This window comes from Tenrec ecaudatus, chromosome 6 (assembly GCF_050624435.1).
Source record: "Tenrec ecaudatus isolate mTenEca1 chromosome 6, mTenEca1.hap1, whole genome shotgun sequence".
Classification (NCBI taxonomy): domain Eukaryota; kingdom Metazoa; phylum Chordata; class Mammalia; order Afrosoricida; family Tenrecidae; genus Tenrec; species Tenrec ecaudatus.
In genome coordinates, this window is record NC_134535.1 from 6,610,761 (window position 1) to 6,628,819 (window position 18,059).

The 18,059-nt window shown below is 50.5% G+C and overlaps 1 protein-coding gene across 1 annotated transcript in view; it reads left to right on the top strand.

Moving 5' to 3' along the window:
* The window catches only part of EFCAB6 (EF-hand calcium binding domain 6), a 276,300-nt gene that overhangs the window by 129,187 nt on the left and 129,054 nt on the right, over window positions 1–18,059 (top strand). Inside the window, exons 11-13 of the mRNA XM_075552609.1 lie at window positions 2,628–2,738; window positions 6,770–6,893; window positions 15,846–16,016. Of these exons, the coding sequence (XP_075408724.1) occupies window positions 2,628–2,738; window positions 6,770–6,893; window positions 15,846–16,016 (406 nt within the window). The remainder of the gene's footprint in view (window positions 1–2,627; window positions 2,739–6,769; window positions 6,894–15,845; window positions 16,017–18,059) is intronic.

The window sequence follows — 18,059 nt, forward strand, 5'->3', positions numbered from 1 at the left end:
CCACTGGATCCACAAGACTTTCCATCCACTGGCTGTGATCTTCCTGCATTCTGCGTCATGGCATGTGTTGTGTGTGTCTGAAGAGGAATTTACAGACTGGAATTGGACCTATGGGCTAATATCTGACTTATGGGCTTGGTCTGGACCGGGCTGGGATGTTTTCTTAACGTGCAATTACTCGTTGATATAAAGCTCTTTCTTATACACATATGAGAGTGTCTGGATTTGTCTCTCTAGTCCACCCGGATTCACACAGCGTGTAAGAAGTGGCTTCCTTCCACGGTCACTCCACTGGCCCTTTGGGTCTCCCCGTGACAGAGGCTCTCTCATCAGCATGCTTCTGCTGGGGACAAGGGTGCTCAGCTCCGTTCCTCCTCAGCCCCTGGGAATTATCAATAGTGATTGGTCTGTTCCTCCTCCCGGGGCCTCCTCGGGCCAGGAGCATGGGTGGGTCCTTCCAGCAAGCTCCTTCTATGGGAATCAGGCTCTGATCTACCATGTCCCCAGTTGCTGGGGGAGCGCATGAATGAAGCTGTCAGAGAAGAACCAGGCAGAGGCCCTTCATCATCCCGTTTGTTCTAGGACTGCAGCTCGCAGCATGATGATCCATGCCTCCATCCCCCTCACTCCATCTCTGACCTGATCTTCTCTGGACTACTGACACAGACAGGGAGCTAAATTCTGTCCAAGTCGCTCTTTCTCAGCCACTGACGTTCAGCCATCAGATAGGCGAGTCTATCTTACGTTCACACTCATGGCTCCTGTCTGTGGTCAAAGGCCTTCAGACACTGTGACCTCTCTCCACCCTCCCATGGACGATGGGTGCGCTGCTGGTCCTGTAAGAGGGTCACATACCCGACTGGTGATGGGCTCGGTTCTGACGACTTCAACACCACTCGGTTCTGACCTAAGTCAAATTCCTCCTCTCTTTAAGTTGTCCCTGTCCTTGCCTTTTATTTTCAATACCTATCACCCCGGTGGTGTCGTGGGTTACGACGAGCCGTGCCGCTAACCACAAGGTCAGCAGTTCAAACCCAGCAGTTGCTCTGGGGGGACAAAGATAAGGCTCCCTACTCCTGTGAGGGTTACAGTCTCAGAGACCTGAAGGGCCGTCCTGCTCTGTCCTGTAGAGGCGCTGTGGGTTGGAATGGACTGGGTGGTGATGAGAGAGCTTTTGTCAACCCAAGCTTTGTGTCTGAGATGCTGCATGGGATTAGAAACGATATGGCCGCTGGCACACTTGGTCATAGCTCGAGCAGGTCCTAAGCCGCTGGGGACTCCCTGTCCACAAATAAGGGGAAATTACCCAACACTCACTGGTGGTCCAGAACTAAGATTGTGTGTGTGTGTGTGTGTGTCTCTTCTGTCACCACTGCTCCTGACAGCCGCCTTCCCAGGGGCTGTTTTCACCATTCTTCCCTCTTACAGGTGAGTAAAAGAGGGACTCAGGATAGTAAGCATCTTGGTGGTGTCCTGGTTATGGATTGGACTGGGACTCGAAAGGTCAGCGGTAGGGCATCCCCAGCTGCTGCATGGGCCTCCCTTTCCCTGCAAGCAGCGAACGTCTTGGAAACCCACGCGGGACACCCTCCCCGTCCTCGAGGGCTGTCAGAGCGGGAGCCGCCTCGATGGCAGTGCTTGTTTGGTTGGGGGTTTGCCTGTGGTCACACTGTGGGCAGGGAAGGGTCAAGAACTTGGCCTTGGGTGACTCAGCACCCCCAGGTTGTGCTCCCCTTGGCTCCTTCCCACTGGTGTCCCCCGGGGGCCACTGCGCCCTGAGTCAAGGGCCCATAGCTGACTAAGGAAGTTTGCTTTGACAATAGCAGTGTGTGATTTTTTTTTTTAAGTCTCTACCTAAGCCTTGAAGGCTCCATTCTTTTCGCATCGTTGTCCTAACAAGTGACCCCAAAACCCTTGGCTTCAGACCACACACCTCATCTTCTGTTCTGGAGGCTGGGAGCCCAGCACGTGTCTCACAGGGCCAACATCTAAGTGTGGGTAGGACGGACTCCTTGGCTGGAGGTTCCCCAGACAAATCTGTCTTTTTGCCTCTTCTAGCTCCTAGAGGATGCCCACTGTCTTGGCTCCTGATAGCCGCCCTCCATTGCTAAAGCCTACAGAGTCATCTTTCTCTGACTTTTCCTCTGCTGTCACCGCTTCTCTGGCTGCAGCCAGTTGTAAGCATTCTTGTGGTCACCTGCATCCCACCTGACCGGCCCAGCACGCCCTCTCCATCTCAGGGTTCGTACTCTGATCACACCTGCAAAACCCTATTTGCCAGGGATTGGGACGTGGGCATCTTGAGGTGGCTGCTCTTCCCACCATGGGAATTGAGCAAAACTATGCATTTGAAAGAACTAATTCACAGGCAGCAGAAGTTCAATCAGCTCCCTTTGTTTCTTCCTCCAGCGCGGCTGCCATTTACAGACTAGAGAGACGTGGAGATTAGAATCACTGTTTTGTTTTACTTTGCTTTAAAAAAATCCATTTGTGATACTATTTTCTGAACGATTCTGAAGCGTCATGCAAATTCATTGCTGCCACCGTCAACATAGGATTGAGCATCTAAGTCGGGCAGTGTTACAGGGAAATATGGCGAAAGTAATCTCTCTGCTTCTTAAATCCAGGCTTGGACTTAACCCCACGCTGAAAATCAATTGGAAGCAATTTCTGACATCATGTGATGACCCTCTGGGGCTGGGTGTTAGCAGCTCCATCCCCTCGCCAAGAAGAAACAGGTCTGTAAACAACACCCAAACCCCAAGGCCACACCTTGACCCCTTCTGCCCAAGCCTCCAGCGGCAGTTACCTGTCCCTGGTGGCTTAGTGGTTTCGCCCTGGGCTGCTAACCCCAAGATCAGCAGTCGGAAACCATCAGCCTCGCGAGGAGGCCAGAAAGACAGTAAGTGAAACAATAAACCCCACGGCCAATGAGTCTATTCCATGTCACAGTGAGAGAGAGAGTAGAGCTGCCCCCAGGCTTTCCTAGGATGTGGCCTTTAAGAGCGACCGCTCCCCTGTCAGTTGGCCTTCCTGTGGGGACTTGTTGCTGGAAGCTCTGCTGCCAGTATTTCAGAACCAACAGGGCCTTCCATGGCGGGCAGGATTCGATGGCGCTTCCCGACTAGGACGGGCTAGGAAAAAGGAAGACACGATCTGCTTCTGAATAACCATCCACTGGAAGCCTTACGGACAGCATCAGCACATGGCCACAGGAGGAGCCCCTTAAGTTGGAAGACCCTCGAGGTGTGCCCGGCGAAGAGCTGCCGCCTCAAGGTAGCGCCAACCCTCATGACGTGGACTGAGCAAAGTTTTGGGGACCTTCCTTTGGTGGAAGTAGCACAAATCAAGATGAGAAGGAATAGCTGCAAACATCTATTGATCATTGGAACGTGGACAGTAGGAATCTTGGAATGCTGGAAGTCAAGGATGAAATGGAACATAGACAGACTGACGTCTTAGACACGAGTGAGCTGAAATGGACGGGCGTGGGCCATTGTGAATCAGACAATCCGACCGTCTGCTCCTCTTCAATTTTCTCTTCTAGGTGGAATATTTCAAAAAGGACATTTCAAGATCTAAACTGAAGAACAAAGCTGTCAGTGATCAGATGGTACCCATAAGCCTACAGGGTTATACGACTGCCATTCAAACATATGCACCCGCCACTGAAGCAAGGATGAGAAAGTTGGAGGTTCTTACCCACTGCTACAGTCTGAGGTTGATGAAGCATGCAACCGACATGCACTAATGATGACTGGAGGTTGGAAAGCGAAACTTGGAAACAAGGGAGAAGGAACAGTCGTAGGGAGACAGGGCCTTTGTGATAGAAACAACGCTAAAGGTTACGGGACAGAATTGCTGAAAATATTTTTTTCTTCAACAAAATAAACAGCAGCAACTATACACATGGGCTTTCCTGGATGAACTACAAGCAATGTCCATTCCCCCCCCCCCCAAATAAACAAATCAAACTCACTGCTCACTGCCATTTCAACTCATAGAACAGAATAGAGCTATCCCCGTGGGGTTCTGAGACTGTAACCCATCACAGGGGTAGAAAACCTCATCGTCCCCCCGTGCAGTGACTGGTGGCTTTGAACTGCTGGTCTTTCCATTACCAGTGCAGCGTGTAGCCCCACCATGCCACCGGGGGTATGCAAGAGTCAAATTGATCTTATCTGTGAACGAGACCATGGAAACGTGCAATCATCTCAGTCAAAACAGCTCGAGGGGTCAACTGTGGAACAAACCATCAGTTTCTCATGTGCAAGTTCAGACTGAGGCTGAAGAAAATTAAAACGCGTCCATGAGCACCACAATACAACCGTGAGGATTTTCTACCTGGATCTGGAGATCTCCTCACTCGCAGAGTGGACACACCAAATGCTGATGAGCGGTGGAGTAAATCAAAGACACCGCACTTGAAGACAAGAAAATATCATTAAACATACAGCAAAGAAAGAGACGGGGGGGGGGGGAGAGAATAGATGTCAGGAGAGACTCTGAAACCTGCTCTTAAATGCAGAGTAGCTAACGCCGAGGGAAGAAATAATGAAGCAAAAGGGATGACAGAGAATTTCAAGGGGGGCAGATCCGAAAGATGAAGTATTGTAATGAAATGTACAAAGACCTGGAGTGACAGAGAGACACAGAGAGAGAAAGAGAGAGAGAGAGAGAGAGAGAGAGAGAGAGAGAGAGAGAGAGAGAACCTACTCAATATTTCTCAAGCTAGAAGAACCGAAGAGCAATCCAAGCCAAGAGTTGTAATATTGAAGGATTCTGTGGGCGGAATATTAAATCAAGGGAAACATCAAAAGAAGACGGAGGAGAGTCAGTCACCAAAAAGAATCGGTCCGCGTCCCACCATTTCAGAAGCTAGCACACGATCAAAGGCTGGTGATATTCAAGGAAAAAGTCCACGCTTCACCGAAAGCCTGAGCCAACAATCAGGCTCCAGGAATGGATGGAATATCATCTGAAAGCATTTCAACCACAGGTGCAGGGCTGCAGGGGCTTACTCGTCTCTGCTAGGAAATTTGAACGCGACCTGGCCAGCTGACTGGAAGAGATCCACGTATGTGCCCATTGCAACAAGAAGATGATCCAACAGCATCCTTACTAGCACACGCACGATTTGGCCGACAATAATTCAAGCCGAGCTCCAAAGAGGACAAGGGACAGAAGAGATCTCTGCTGGTATCAGATGGGTCTTGGCAGAAAGCAGAGGACACATGAAAGATGCTGACCTGTGCTTCATAGACTAAGCTGTGTCACTTGTCTGTGCATTATAACAAATGATGGACGCCATTGTGAGGACTGGCAATTTCAGAACATGTTTGTACAGAACCTGCACCTAGACCTAGAGGCAGGTGTTTCAGCAGAAGCAGGGTTACAGCACAGCTTAAAACTTGGAAAGGTCTGTCTCAGGTGTGTATCCATTTACCTTCCTTATTAAATCTGCAGGCTGAGCAAATAATCCCAGAGACTGGATGAGAGGAACAGCGTGTCCTCAGGATAGCAATACATGGATGACCCGCCATGCCGAGTGGAAGCAAAGAGGCAGGGAAGCACTTGCTGACGCAGATCAAAGACGGCCGCCTTCAGTAAGGATTACACCTCAGCAGAAGAAAACCCAATCCTGACAACTGGACCATTAAACCCGGCGAGTGGAGGAAACCTGGATGTGGTTATCCATTTAACTGTGCTTGGGTCTATAATCAATGCCCATGGAAACAGCAGCCAAGAAATCAAACCACATATTGCCCTGGGCAGGAGCCCTGGAGCATCATGGTGGCAAGGTGGGCTGCCAATCGCAAGGTCACCAGTTCAAAACCACCAGCGGCTCCACAGGAGAAAGACGGGACTTTCCACTCCCGTGAAAGGTTACAGTCTTTGAAACTCATGGGGAGAGTTCTTCCCCGTCCTACTGAGTATCGACTCAATGACAGTGAATTTGGTTTCTGTGTTTTTGTTGCTTTGGGCAAATCTGCTGCAAGAGATCTCCTTAACGTGTTGAAAAGCAAACTCGTCAGTCTGAAGGTTAAGCTGCACCTGGCCGGAGCCGTCATGTTTGAAAGGGCCCACAAGCCTGTGGAAGCTGGACGGTGAATAGGGAGGACCTACGGAGAAGTGGGGCTTTGCGGTTGCAGTTGAGGATACAAGATATACCAGGGGCCACCGGAAGAATGCACACGCCTCCGCTGGAAGAAGCCCAGGCAGAAGAATGCTCCTTGGAAGTGAGGGTGGTGGGACTTTGTCTCACGTGCTTGGGAAACGTTGCCAGGTGGGGACCCTTCCTTGGAGAAAGACATCCTACACGGGATGATGCCCGAGCCCAGGCAATGGGAGCGAGAGGTGCTGAAGGGAAGAGGATCTGATTGTATTGATGGCTATGACTCTTGTTAGCCTGACAGGTTTAGAACCAGAAGCTGTGTGCTCAGTTCTCACGTGGGCAAATAGTTGAGCAATCAGTGTCTCCGCCGAGTGAGGCAGCAGGGTGGGGGGGGTGGTCTAACAAAGCTAATTGGCTACAGCGAGACTTGCCCCGCTGCCATTTCCCTGGCGAGTAGAGCCAGGGACAGATTGACCCACATACGCACATGACAGGTTCATGAACCAAAACAAAAAAAATGAACCATCCGCAAAGAAACCATTCGGAAGGCTATTGCCTCAGTGAACATTGTTATAATCATTGTTATTTGCATTTGGGCATCAGGAGGTGCATGAACATCGCCTTACTCCTATCTCTCCCTCCATCCTTTTGTAGCTTCAGCTCCTGTGTCAGAAACTCTAGAAATCAGCCTTCCAAGGACAATGTGATCGCCAGGTTAGCTAGAGAAGCTGAGGATCACGGCCGCTCCTTGAAGAAGGCCTTCCTGGCAGCCGGCAGAGTAAGAGTGGGCACCCTCCCTGGTGAAAGCCGCAGCGCCGCTCAGCCTGCTGGCCCTCAGAATGCAAGGAAGGGAACCCGCACACCCACTCGTTTCTCCGGCAAACCTTCCAAAATTCACTGTCCTTGGGTGGAACCGACTCACGGCGACCCTGTAGGACAGGGCAGACCTAGCCCCCGGGGTTTCCGAGACAGTGACTCTTTATGGAAGCAGAAAGCCTCCTCTCTCTCCCGAAGGGCAGCGTGTTCTTCTGGCGTTACACGGGAAGGCTTGGTTTAGGAAGTGGCGTTTAGGAGACTTTAGATATGTCAGAACCTTTCCCAAGGATCCTATTTCCTGAGCACAATTCAGTAACCGCATCTCTCGTAAGCAGCAGAGAGGACAGCGGCTCACATTCCTCAGACTTGAATATGACCAGGTACATGGCTGCAGAGACCCTTAGCTTCCTGGTCATCCTTCCAAAGGCTGCCGACAAAGAGGAAGTCTGTAAGCTACAGGAAGTGCTCAGGGAAGCAGCCAACATTTCCTGGATGTGCACTTCCAGGTCTGACCACTTGCTCTCTAGACACCACACCTCTTCTCCTCGACGTCCAAGAACAGTGCAGGGAACCGTATGTGACTTGGCCTCTCTGGATGAACAATGGCACTGAGCGCTTACTCTGTGCCAAACGCTTACTGTTTTAAGCACTTTGCTTGTGTTAATTCCTAGAAGCTCCTCAGGAAATGAGCATGGGGGTTGATGTAACTGGCCTGAGGCAACCCAGCCAGGGAGTGGTCCGGAAGCATTGGACTGAGTCAAGCGCTGGGCAAGCTCCCTCTTAAATGGAAGCTCTGTGTGCCGACCCACTTCAGGTTGCACTTAGTCCATTGAAGAGGTCATTTAAGTGAGATGTGAGGGATCTCCGTCTTGGGTACCGCAGAGCGCAATCAGAATGCGGACTGCATCATGGTTCTGACTGTTTGAAGGCGGCTAGTGCCGCTCACCCTCGGATCCAGAGACACACCATTCAGGTTAAGAAATGCGTCCTTCATTGGGCCTCCACTCAAGTATTCGCTCAATGCAAGCATTGTTCTATTAAATTGGCCTTCCACGATGCTCACCTTCCTGGCACAATCACTGAAGACAAAGTGGTGCATAAGCAAATGGAGTGAAGAAAGCTGATGGTGCCCGGCTATCAAAAGAGATGGCATCTGGGGTCTTAAAGGCTTGAAGATAAACAAGCAGCCATCTAGCTCAGAAGCAACAAAGCCCACATGGGAGAAGCACACCAGCCTGTGTGACCACGAGGTGTCTATGGGACCAGGTATCAGGCATCAAAGACCCCAAACAAAACAAACAAAAAGTATATCAATGTGAATGAGGGGGAGTGCAGAGTACAGAGTGGGGGATGGACAACAGAAAAGTGGGTGAAGGGAGACATCAGACAGTGTAAGACATGACAAAATAATAATAATTTATAAATTATTAAGGGTTCATGGAGGAGTGGGAAGGGAGGGGAGAAATGAAGAGCCGATACAAAAGACTCAAGTAGAAAGCAAATGTTTTGAGAATGATGAGGGAAATAAATGTACAAATGTGCTTCACACACACACACACACACACACACACACAGACAAAAGTGCATCCTCACTCCATACTGGGCTGCGTTGGGCGCTGTGTTAGGCTGGGTTGACTAGAGAAACAAGTCCAGTGACACTCGGATATGTACACGAAAGAGCTTGATATCAAGGAAGCTTCCCAGCCCAGTCCACCTCAAGTCCGTAAGTCCAATACGAGTCCACGCGGGCCTCTCCTGACTCGCACAGCCACATGCAATGATGCAGCATGCCTGCAGATCAGAGGCCAGTGGGTGCAGAGTCCTGTGGATCCGAGGTCAGTGGAGACATGGCAGAACAACGGCACAGCCACAGCAGGCAGGAAGGCAAAGTGGCGGTGGGAAGGAGGTTCCCGGGGCCTGCCTTATGAGAAAGGCCACACCCTCAAGGCAGCAGCATCAGGTTGGTTCCCCCTACCCTTCATACTTGTTCCAGGTGATGTAAAACATCTAATTAGCACAGGCTCTCAGGCCAAACACATCCATGAAGACTCTCATGACCCTGGCCATGATGATGTCATACCCTGATGTATCACCCAAACCTGAGCCTGTTACCAGTGGGTTCTGAGTCACAGAGAGCCAGCAAGACAAAGCAAACCTGCTCCCATAGAGTCTCCAAGAGAATTCTCGGTGGAATCCGCTGCCACATCTCTTCCATGGAGCTGGCTGGAGGGTGTGAAGTGCCGGCCTCACGGTTTAAAGCAGCATGCTTGGCTGTGGTGCCGTCACATGTGATACAATGCAGTAGAGTTGAATCGGGCGCAGTTGCAGAATCGTTCTGTAGACTCCAGTAAATATCCAGAAAAATAAGAATTTTAAAATCTCATCGAGGATAACGTTTGAAAAAATAAAGCACAAGGAACTACACCTAACAAAAAAGGTGCAAATTCTATACACCGAACTCTACAGAGGTTGCTTCAAGAAAGAATGTCAGTCACTCAGACACTCCCCCAGGAAACAGTGGAGAAATAACTTCCCAGCTCGCTCAATGAGAATGAAATTACTCTGATTCTCCAAGCAGACGAAGCCATCACAGGAAAAACTACAGCCCCAAATCCTTAACGAGGGTAGTTACAAAAACTCGCAATGAAAATGTTAGCAAGCTGAGACCAGCGAAAAAGATGAAATGCTATGAGCAACTTGGGATTCAACCCACAGATACAAAGTTGACTGAACTTGACAAACAAAAAAGTAACGTCACGACACTCTGCTAGAACGAAGGACAGAAGAACGTGATCATCGCAGTAGATGCAGTAAGGGCTCTTTTGAAAAATCCAACTCACCCGTTCAACTAACCTGACGTAAAAGAGAACTTCCTCAGTTTAATACACAGGCGATCGGCTCATGGACCTAGGGCATGTTGCCTGGAGAGACAAGTCCCCGGAGAAGGACAACAAGGAAGACCCATCGCTGAGATGGACTCACACGGTGGCTGCAGCAATGGGCTCAGACAGAACAACTGTGAGGCTGGTCCAGGACCAGCGGTGTTTCCTTCTGCTGTTCATAGTTTCACTCCGAGTTGGGGCCAGCTCCATGGCACCGAGCAACAGCGTGGGAAACCTACAGCAGACATCATGGTTAATGCTGAAAGACCTTCTCTCAACATGATGCTACAGGTGCTGGGTGGGTAGGCAGCCAAGTAAACAGAAGTAAAGGACATTCAGGTTGGGAAAGAATAAGTGAAAGATCTTCATCCACAGACAATGTGACCCTGTGTGTACATATTTCCAAGGAGTACACACACACACACACACACACACACACACAGCCACCTGCGCGAATAAGTTCATCAAGGTTGCAGGAGACAACACTAGTATATGAAGATCAGTGAACCAGTGATGAACAGTCCTGAAGTAAACAGTTCAATTCACATTTAACATAAAAAATAATAAACTACCTAGTAATAAATTTAACATCTATTAAAAGAAGTACTTGACTTATATGCTGTAACTTAGGAAAGATTGCTGATAGAAACTAAGCAAGAAGTAACTAAATGAGGGAGAGAGAATGTTCATGGATTAGAACACTCAGTGTCAAGATGCCAGTGTTCTGAAAACTGCTCTATAGATCCAATATAAATGCTATTAAAATCCCCAGCTGATGTTTTTTCAGAAGCTAACGGGATGATTTGAAAGTCCATATGGAAACATAAAGGCTCCTGGATAGCTGAAACCATCCTGGGCAATAAGACTGCAGAGAGAAGGGCTTCAATGCCCAGATTTTGAGTCATAAAGTCAGTTTGTCCTGCAAAAGGATAGACATATAGATCAATAGGACAGAAGGTAGAGTCTATAAATTGACATTTATATTCATGGCCAATGCATCTTTGACAAAATCAATGGGAAAGGAGAGTCTTTTCAACAATGGTGCTGAGACACACACACATTAACCTAGTCCAAACTAGAATACTCGGAGAAGAGATCACAGGTATAAATCTTTGTGAAGAAGGTTAGGCAATGATTTCTTAGGTATGACATCAAAACCATGGTGCATGAAAGGGAAAAAAGAAGTAAATTGGAATTTGTAATAATTAGAAAATTGTGCACTTCATTTTGAGTTCCAAAGATCATAGTCTACCATACAGGAATGTCACGGAAGGATGGAATCATGCTCCTCTTCAAAAAGAAGATTTTAAGATCAGGAATTCCAGTGATGCTGTGACAGAGCGTCATCAATACTCCTGAAAGGAAGTCCAGTCACTGCGACTCTTACCCATGTTTATGCACCAGCCACTAAGCTAGCAATGAAGAACTCGAAGCATCCTCCCAGCTTCTTCAGGCTGAAATGTTTGACACCTGTAACCAAGATGTGTTGATAATTCCTGGTAATTGAAATGTCAAAGTTGGAGGTGGGTGGGCAGAGGAAAGATGAGCACTTGGAAAATATGAGTTTGCTGATAGAAATGAAGCTGGAGAAGATATGACAGGATTTTCATGACCGACCATACAGTCATTGTGCACATCTTTTGTTTTCCCAAAACAAAACAGCAGTTATACATACGGAACACACCAGCGTCCGGCTGACTGTACCTGTTGAGAAGAGATGGCGGCACACTCAATGCCATCAGCTAAAACAAGGCCAGGGGCCAACCGTGGGTCAGACCATCACTTGCTCATGTGTATGTTCAGGTGGAAACCAAAGCAAGTCATCAAACATCAGAATACCATCTTGATTAAACCTCCCCCCCACCACCACCCAGCTCCCGAATTTCGAGAACATCTTGATCACATGTGACCCTTTGACCACGAATGACAGAGACCTAGTGAGCCGTGGGAGGACATCAAGAACACCACACGTGAAGAAAGCGAACGGTCATTTAAAAAGGCAAAGAGGAACGAAAATATCAAAGTGGATCGTTAGTCTCCAAAGAGATGGTAAACCTTGCTCTTGAACTCCGTACTGCTAAAGCCAAGCACCAATGAACTAAAACAGCTGAAGAGAAGAGGTTGAAGGGAAGCAGGAGAAGACAAAGCCAACGACGATCATCAAATTTGCGATGACCTGGGATTCGAAGGGCCAAAAGGAGCAATAGTCAGAGCATATCCCAAGCTGAAAGACCAAAAGACAAAAGGCAAAGGCTGGACTTGCAGACCCTGTAGACGGGCAGCAAAACAAAAACAAAACCGGAAGACCCCCCAAGATGGACCGGCACAGTGGCCGCACCAGCGGCTCAAACATAGCCATGGCCGTGCAGGTGGCGCAGGGGCAGATAAGGTTTCGTTTTGTCGTGCATGGGGGTCGCTGCCAGTTGGGACCGGCTGCATGGCTCCCAACAGCAGTGTTTCAGTGTGGCAGGGTCGCGGGGGCCAAACCCTGTATCTAGGAAGCATCCAAAGAACATGGAAGGAACACAGTCGTTCTACCAGCAAGAATTGGCCCATGCTCGATCCTTTCCAGAGGTAGCACATGATCTAGAACCGACGGGACTGAAGTGCTGGCCAAGTCCAAGCATTGGTGAGAAACAAGAATCCGGAAGTTGATGGAACAACAAATGTTTTCACAAGCTCACGCACACTAGTCTGTGCCAAGAAACTTAGAAGCCCGCGTTAGGCTGGGTTTTCTAGAGAAACAAAGCCAGGAGATATCTATATATATACACCTGAAAGAATCATATACCAGGAACGGAATCCTCATAGCTCCAGCACCGGTAAATCCAGATAACTCCACTCCACGGATCAGATGCCGGCTGGAGCCCCATCTCAACTCATGCAGCTACCAACCCCAGTGAATCAGGGAAACGATAAAGGAAGCGCTAAGACTAGGTCGGTGAAGACCAAGTCTGGTGGCTCTCAGGAAGGGAACGTGGCGGACAGCTGACAGCTCTGAAAAGTCAGCAAGCCCCGTGGCAGCTGCCAGTCCCTGTCCTAGGCAACTCGACTCGAATCCGGTCAGCAGGATGGAGAAAGAGCACATCAGTTCTTCGCAATGTCCCATAGATATCAAGTAGGCCACGCCCCAAAGAGGAGGTCCTCCAGCGGTGACCGCTTGAGAGACTGGACTTTGCCCATCTCTTCCCACCCACGTTGACACACTTGTTGACAAAGTTCAAGACTGCAGCCTTGAGTGAGGGTTGCAGCTCAACAGGAAGAAAGCCCACATGGTCTCGGCGAGGTCCATGGACAGCATGGCCATCAAGAGGGCAATGAGGGAGGCCTGGAGGATGTCACGGTGTTTGGATCCAGCATCAGCACTCACGGAAAGAGCCACCAAGAAGTCCAAGGACAGATTTCACTGAGCCAGTCAGCAGCACGAGACATCTTTAAGGTGGCAATGAGCGGCGATGTCCACCTGAGGACTTGTGTGCACCTGACCCGAGCCACGGTGTCTCTCACCTCGTTCATATGTGAGAGCCGAATGAGGAAGGTGGATGGAGCTGCATGGCGGTGTTGATTATTGAGACTGCTGGGCTGCTAGCTGAGCGAACAAGTCCATCTCAGAAGAAGCGCCTCCGCCATGCCCCTTAGGACATGTGATCGGGGGAGACCAGGCCGTGGAAAAGGACATCCTGCTCAGTAAAACAGGGGTCAGCGACAGAGAGGTAACGCCTCGAAGGAACTGCATCAACCCAGTAGCTGCAACAATCGGCTCGGACGAAACCCTTGCGAGGGTGCCCCGGGACTGGGGAGTGGCAGCCAGAGCAAAGGCACCGAAAGCAGAGAGAAGTGACAAGTGACAGATTAGGAGAAAACACGTGGGAATTGCAGACTGGGTCCAGGACTTGCATGGGGAGTATGTGAAGAACTCTTGCCGTACAGCCAAAAGACAATCCAATTTTTCAAACGAGCAAAACGTTGGACTCGACATTCCACCACGGAAGATGTATGAGTCGCCAACAAGCCCACGAGACAAAGCACACCATCATTAGTCATTAGGCCAAGGCGGCCTTCTTTCACTGTCAACCCCCCACGAGTGGCTTTCATCAAGCAGGCAGAGTGGAACAAACGTCGGCAAGGATGCAGAGAGCTCAGGGCCCTCACACACCACTGGTGGCAATGTACAATGGTGGCCGCTTGGGGAAACTGCTTTATTTTTTTTTAAATTAAGCATAAAATGACCGAATGATGCAGCAGTCCCCAAAACGAAAACCCAAAGACGTACACAGGTGTTCTCAGCAAGAGTGGTTAGCATTTCCAACGTAGAAACAAACCAAATAGCCACTCACTTGTGATTGGATAAGCAAACTATATTCCATACATGGAAACGCATCAAGACTAAAGAGTCACACAAACACCGATCCATGCGACAACGTGTATGGATCTCAAAAACCTTCCAGTGGGCCCTCAGGGAGACGGACGGACACATGGCCGCAGCAATGGACTCAGGCACAGGAACAGTTGTGAGGACGGCGCCGTGTGTCCTTCTGTTGTGCACGGGGTCACTGTGGGTCAGAGCCGACTCGCTGTCACCTCACAACAATTTACATATTGAATGAAATACCCACTTAAAGGTAAACGGATAGGGAACATGGATTCATCCTCGGAGCCTGGGATGGGAAGTGGCTCTCGTAGGTGTGGGGCGGCATCGGGGAGGCAATGACAGTGTCTACAATTGGATTGTGGGGGCTGTGCCCAGCTGTGGATTTATTTAAAAGCGAGTTGTCAGGGGTTCCCATTTGGATGCTGCAAGGCCGGGCATGCCTCGCAGAGCATGCAAGGCGTCTGTTACTAACCCCAGGAGTGTTCCCCGCACCCAGGAGCACGGCGTGAACCCCAGCATAGCGTAGCAGCTGGCACTGCTACCTTACTTTTACCACGAGTGGGGGGAGCCCTGGCGGCCCAGTGCCCAAGAACTGGACTGCTAGTGGACAGGTGGATGGTTTGAGTCCCTCTGCCACTCGGCTGCTCGGGAGAAAGGTGGCACCGTCTCCTTCCGTATCTGTTACAGCCACTGCGCAGCCTGCTCCCTCCTACGGGTCGATCCGTGTTGGACTGACTCACTGGTTTCGGGTTTGCTTATAGCATCCGGGTAGCCCCTCGGTCCTACTCAGGCTGTCTGACATCTTTCTAGTTTCTCAGCCAACACCATCTCTCCATTTTAATGTGAAATTTACTTACTGTTGACTTCTCGTTCTGGGGGAAGACATTTGCCTGCAAGTATTTGGCTTACAATGCATCTTCTTTATGAAGTCTGGTTGAAACTCTCCACACTAAGTAATTGTCCATTTATGTAATTGATGAGGCGGGTGGCAGCGAAAACAAACAATAGGAATATTTTTAGCAAATGGCCACATTGTGATTGAACTGCTGGGAAGTTTGTGCTCTGCTTGGCTGAGTCCCCAGCCCTCACTGGGGCCAGGGAAGGCACACGGAGATGGTCCATCTGGACCGCCAGCTCCCCGGCCAGCGTCCTCAGCAGAGGCCTGCCCCCAGACCGAGACCAGGCCTGAGCCTCACTCTTCAATCTGGGGAAGGCCCTGCCCAGCTCCAGCTGGAGTGCCAGGCAGAGGCCACCCTTGGAAAGTGCTGGCAATGCCCGCCCATCCCTGCTCTTGACCCACGTGTTCTAGACCAGCAGCCACCAAGTCAGTTCCAGCTCCTGGTGGGCTCCCGTGTGTCAGAGAAGGGTGCTCCAGGGGGGTATTCAGTGGCTGGTTCTTCCGAAGTAGATCACCAGGCCTTTCTGCCGAAGCACCTTGGGGGCAGACTCCAACGGCCAGCCTCAAGGCAATAGCTGAGTGTGTTGACCGCACCACGCAGGGACTCCGTGGGCCACGTGGCGGCCACTAAGTCAGAGCTTCTTTTTGCACATCGTAATTCTAGTTGACCAAAGTTGGTTCTGCGTTAAGCGATTCGAAATGCATACAGTGCTCATCTTTCCTGTTTCTCCTCCTGTGCGTGTGTGTCCCGTCCCATCTCAGAAATACGAGGGAAGCATCACAGGGGAAGAACTGCAAGCTATTCTAAACAGCAAGGCCATGCAAATCCACGACTCGGAATTCAAAGAACTTATGCAAATGCTCGACCCTTGGGGCACCGGGCAGCTCAGCGTCCACGCGCTCCTTGACCTGCTTGAAGAAGAAAGCTCAAAGGTCAGTGTCCTAACGCCGTCGAGGTGGGGTTTCGACAAGGGTCAGTCAGAAGGCATTGCCGCTGGTGATTCAATTCTGATGATGTTGGGCGCCGGGGAGTCCGCTAGACTCTAGGGACCTCAGGGACGACAGAGGGAAGCGCCGCCCGGGCCTGTGCCAGCCTCGCCCTCCTTGCTGTGATTGAGCCCACCGTCGTGGCCACCGTGTCCGTCCATCTTGTCCCAGGGTCATCCTCGTTTTAGCTCCGTGTCTGCCAGGTGGCTGTCCTGGGGCGGCTTGTGCGCTGCTATGGCGCGGGAAGCCACGGACGACCAAATGCCAGCAGAACCACCACCGTGAACAGGCTGTGGTGGAGCGTCCAGACCACGGACAGGCTTCTGGGAGCGTGGCCCCCTTAGGACTAGCCCAGCGTGCATCGAAACAGAAGGGTCAGAGAGATGGACACACCACCTGTGGGAGTGGGTCGGCCTAGAAGGAGACGTCCAGAAACACTAGCTTGACGTCGTGGCACTTTTGTTTGTTTGATTGATTGATTGATTGATTGACTGACTGACTGAGAAACTGGTGTTCTCGGTACAAGAAGCAATGCAAGTGAAATGCGGCTCACCTCGCGGCGTGACCGTCCATCCGAGGAAGAGCTGAGGGTTGTTCCATCTAACGTCCCTCCCCTGAATCCTGCCGAGGGGTGACACGGGGGATTTCTGAAAACTTCCCCTGAGCACCAGAAGGTTCGCCTACCTCTGTGTCCAGAATGTAGCTTCCCTTCCCAGCACCTGCACCCCGGTCTCCCGCACGGGTCTGGGGATCTGGGCTGGTCGAGTCCCACTCACCGTGAGTTGATTCTGACTCACGGAGACCCTGGAGACAAAGGCACACAACTCTGCCCAGCCCTGCCTCCCGACTCTCCCCCAGAAGAGCAGACCTGCTGACACTGAGTTGATGCCAAGTCACGGCGACCTGTGACGATTCTTTACCAGAGCAGACAGCCTCATTTTCCTCCCGCAGAGCCCCTGGTGAGTTTGAACTGTCCACCTAGAGGATAACAGCCCAGTGCCCAGCCCACAACACTGCCAACTCTGAACAAAACCCAAACCCCCTGCCATCGATCAGTTGTCAGGTGCTCTCGAGCCAGCGCCAACTTAACAGCGCCCTCGTGGATTGTGCCCTGGTGGTGCAGGGGTCCTCGATGGGCAGTTCGAAACCACCAGCACCTCCGAGGGAGAAAGACCAGACTTGCCCCTCTCATAAGCAGCTACGGTCTGGGAAGCCCACAGGGGCTCACGATGAGTCAGAGTTGACTCGATGACAGGGAGATGCACAGCAGAACAAGACACCGCCCGGCCCGGCGCCATCCTCACCATTGTTGGTATGTCTGAGCCCGTTGTTGCAGCCACTGTGTCCGTCCACCTCCTTGGCGGCCTCCTTTTTTGCTGCCCCTCCACCTCAGCAAGCATGACGTTCTTCTCCAGGGACTGGTCTCTCTTGAAACCATGTGAGTTGAAGTCTCGCCATCCTGGGCTCTAAGGAGTACTCTGGCTGTACTTCTTGCCAGACAAATTTCTTTTTCTTTTGGAAGTCCATGGGACCGCCAATATTCTCCTCCAGTCCCATTATTCAAAGGCATCGATTCTTCCTTACTCATTGTCCGGCTTTTACATGCACGTGAGGCAACTGAAAACACCAGACCTTGGCTCCATACACCTTAGTCCTCAAAGTAACATTCTTGCTTTTCAACACGGGAGCCTTAGTGGCATAGAGGTAAATTGTTGGCCTGCTAACCTCAAGGTCGTCAGTTCAAAACTGTCAGCCACTCAGAGGGAGGGAAAAAAGAGAAGCTTTTCTACTCCCCTAAAAAGTTGTAGTTCTGGAGACCCACAGGAGAAGTTCTACAGTTAAAAAAAATCATTTTATTGGGGGCTCTTACAGCTCTTGTAACATTCCATACATCAACTGTATCAATTGTACATATGTTGCCATCATCATTTCCAAAACATTTTCTACTTGAGCCCTTGGTGTGGCAGTTACACCATCTCTTGTCAAATT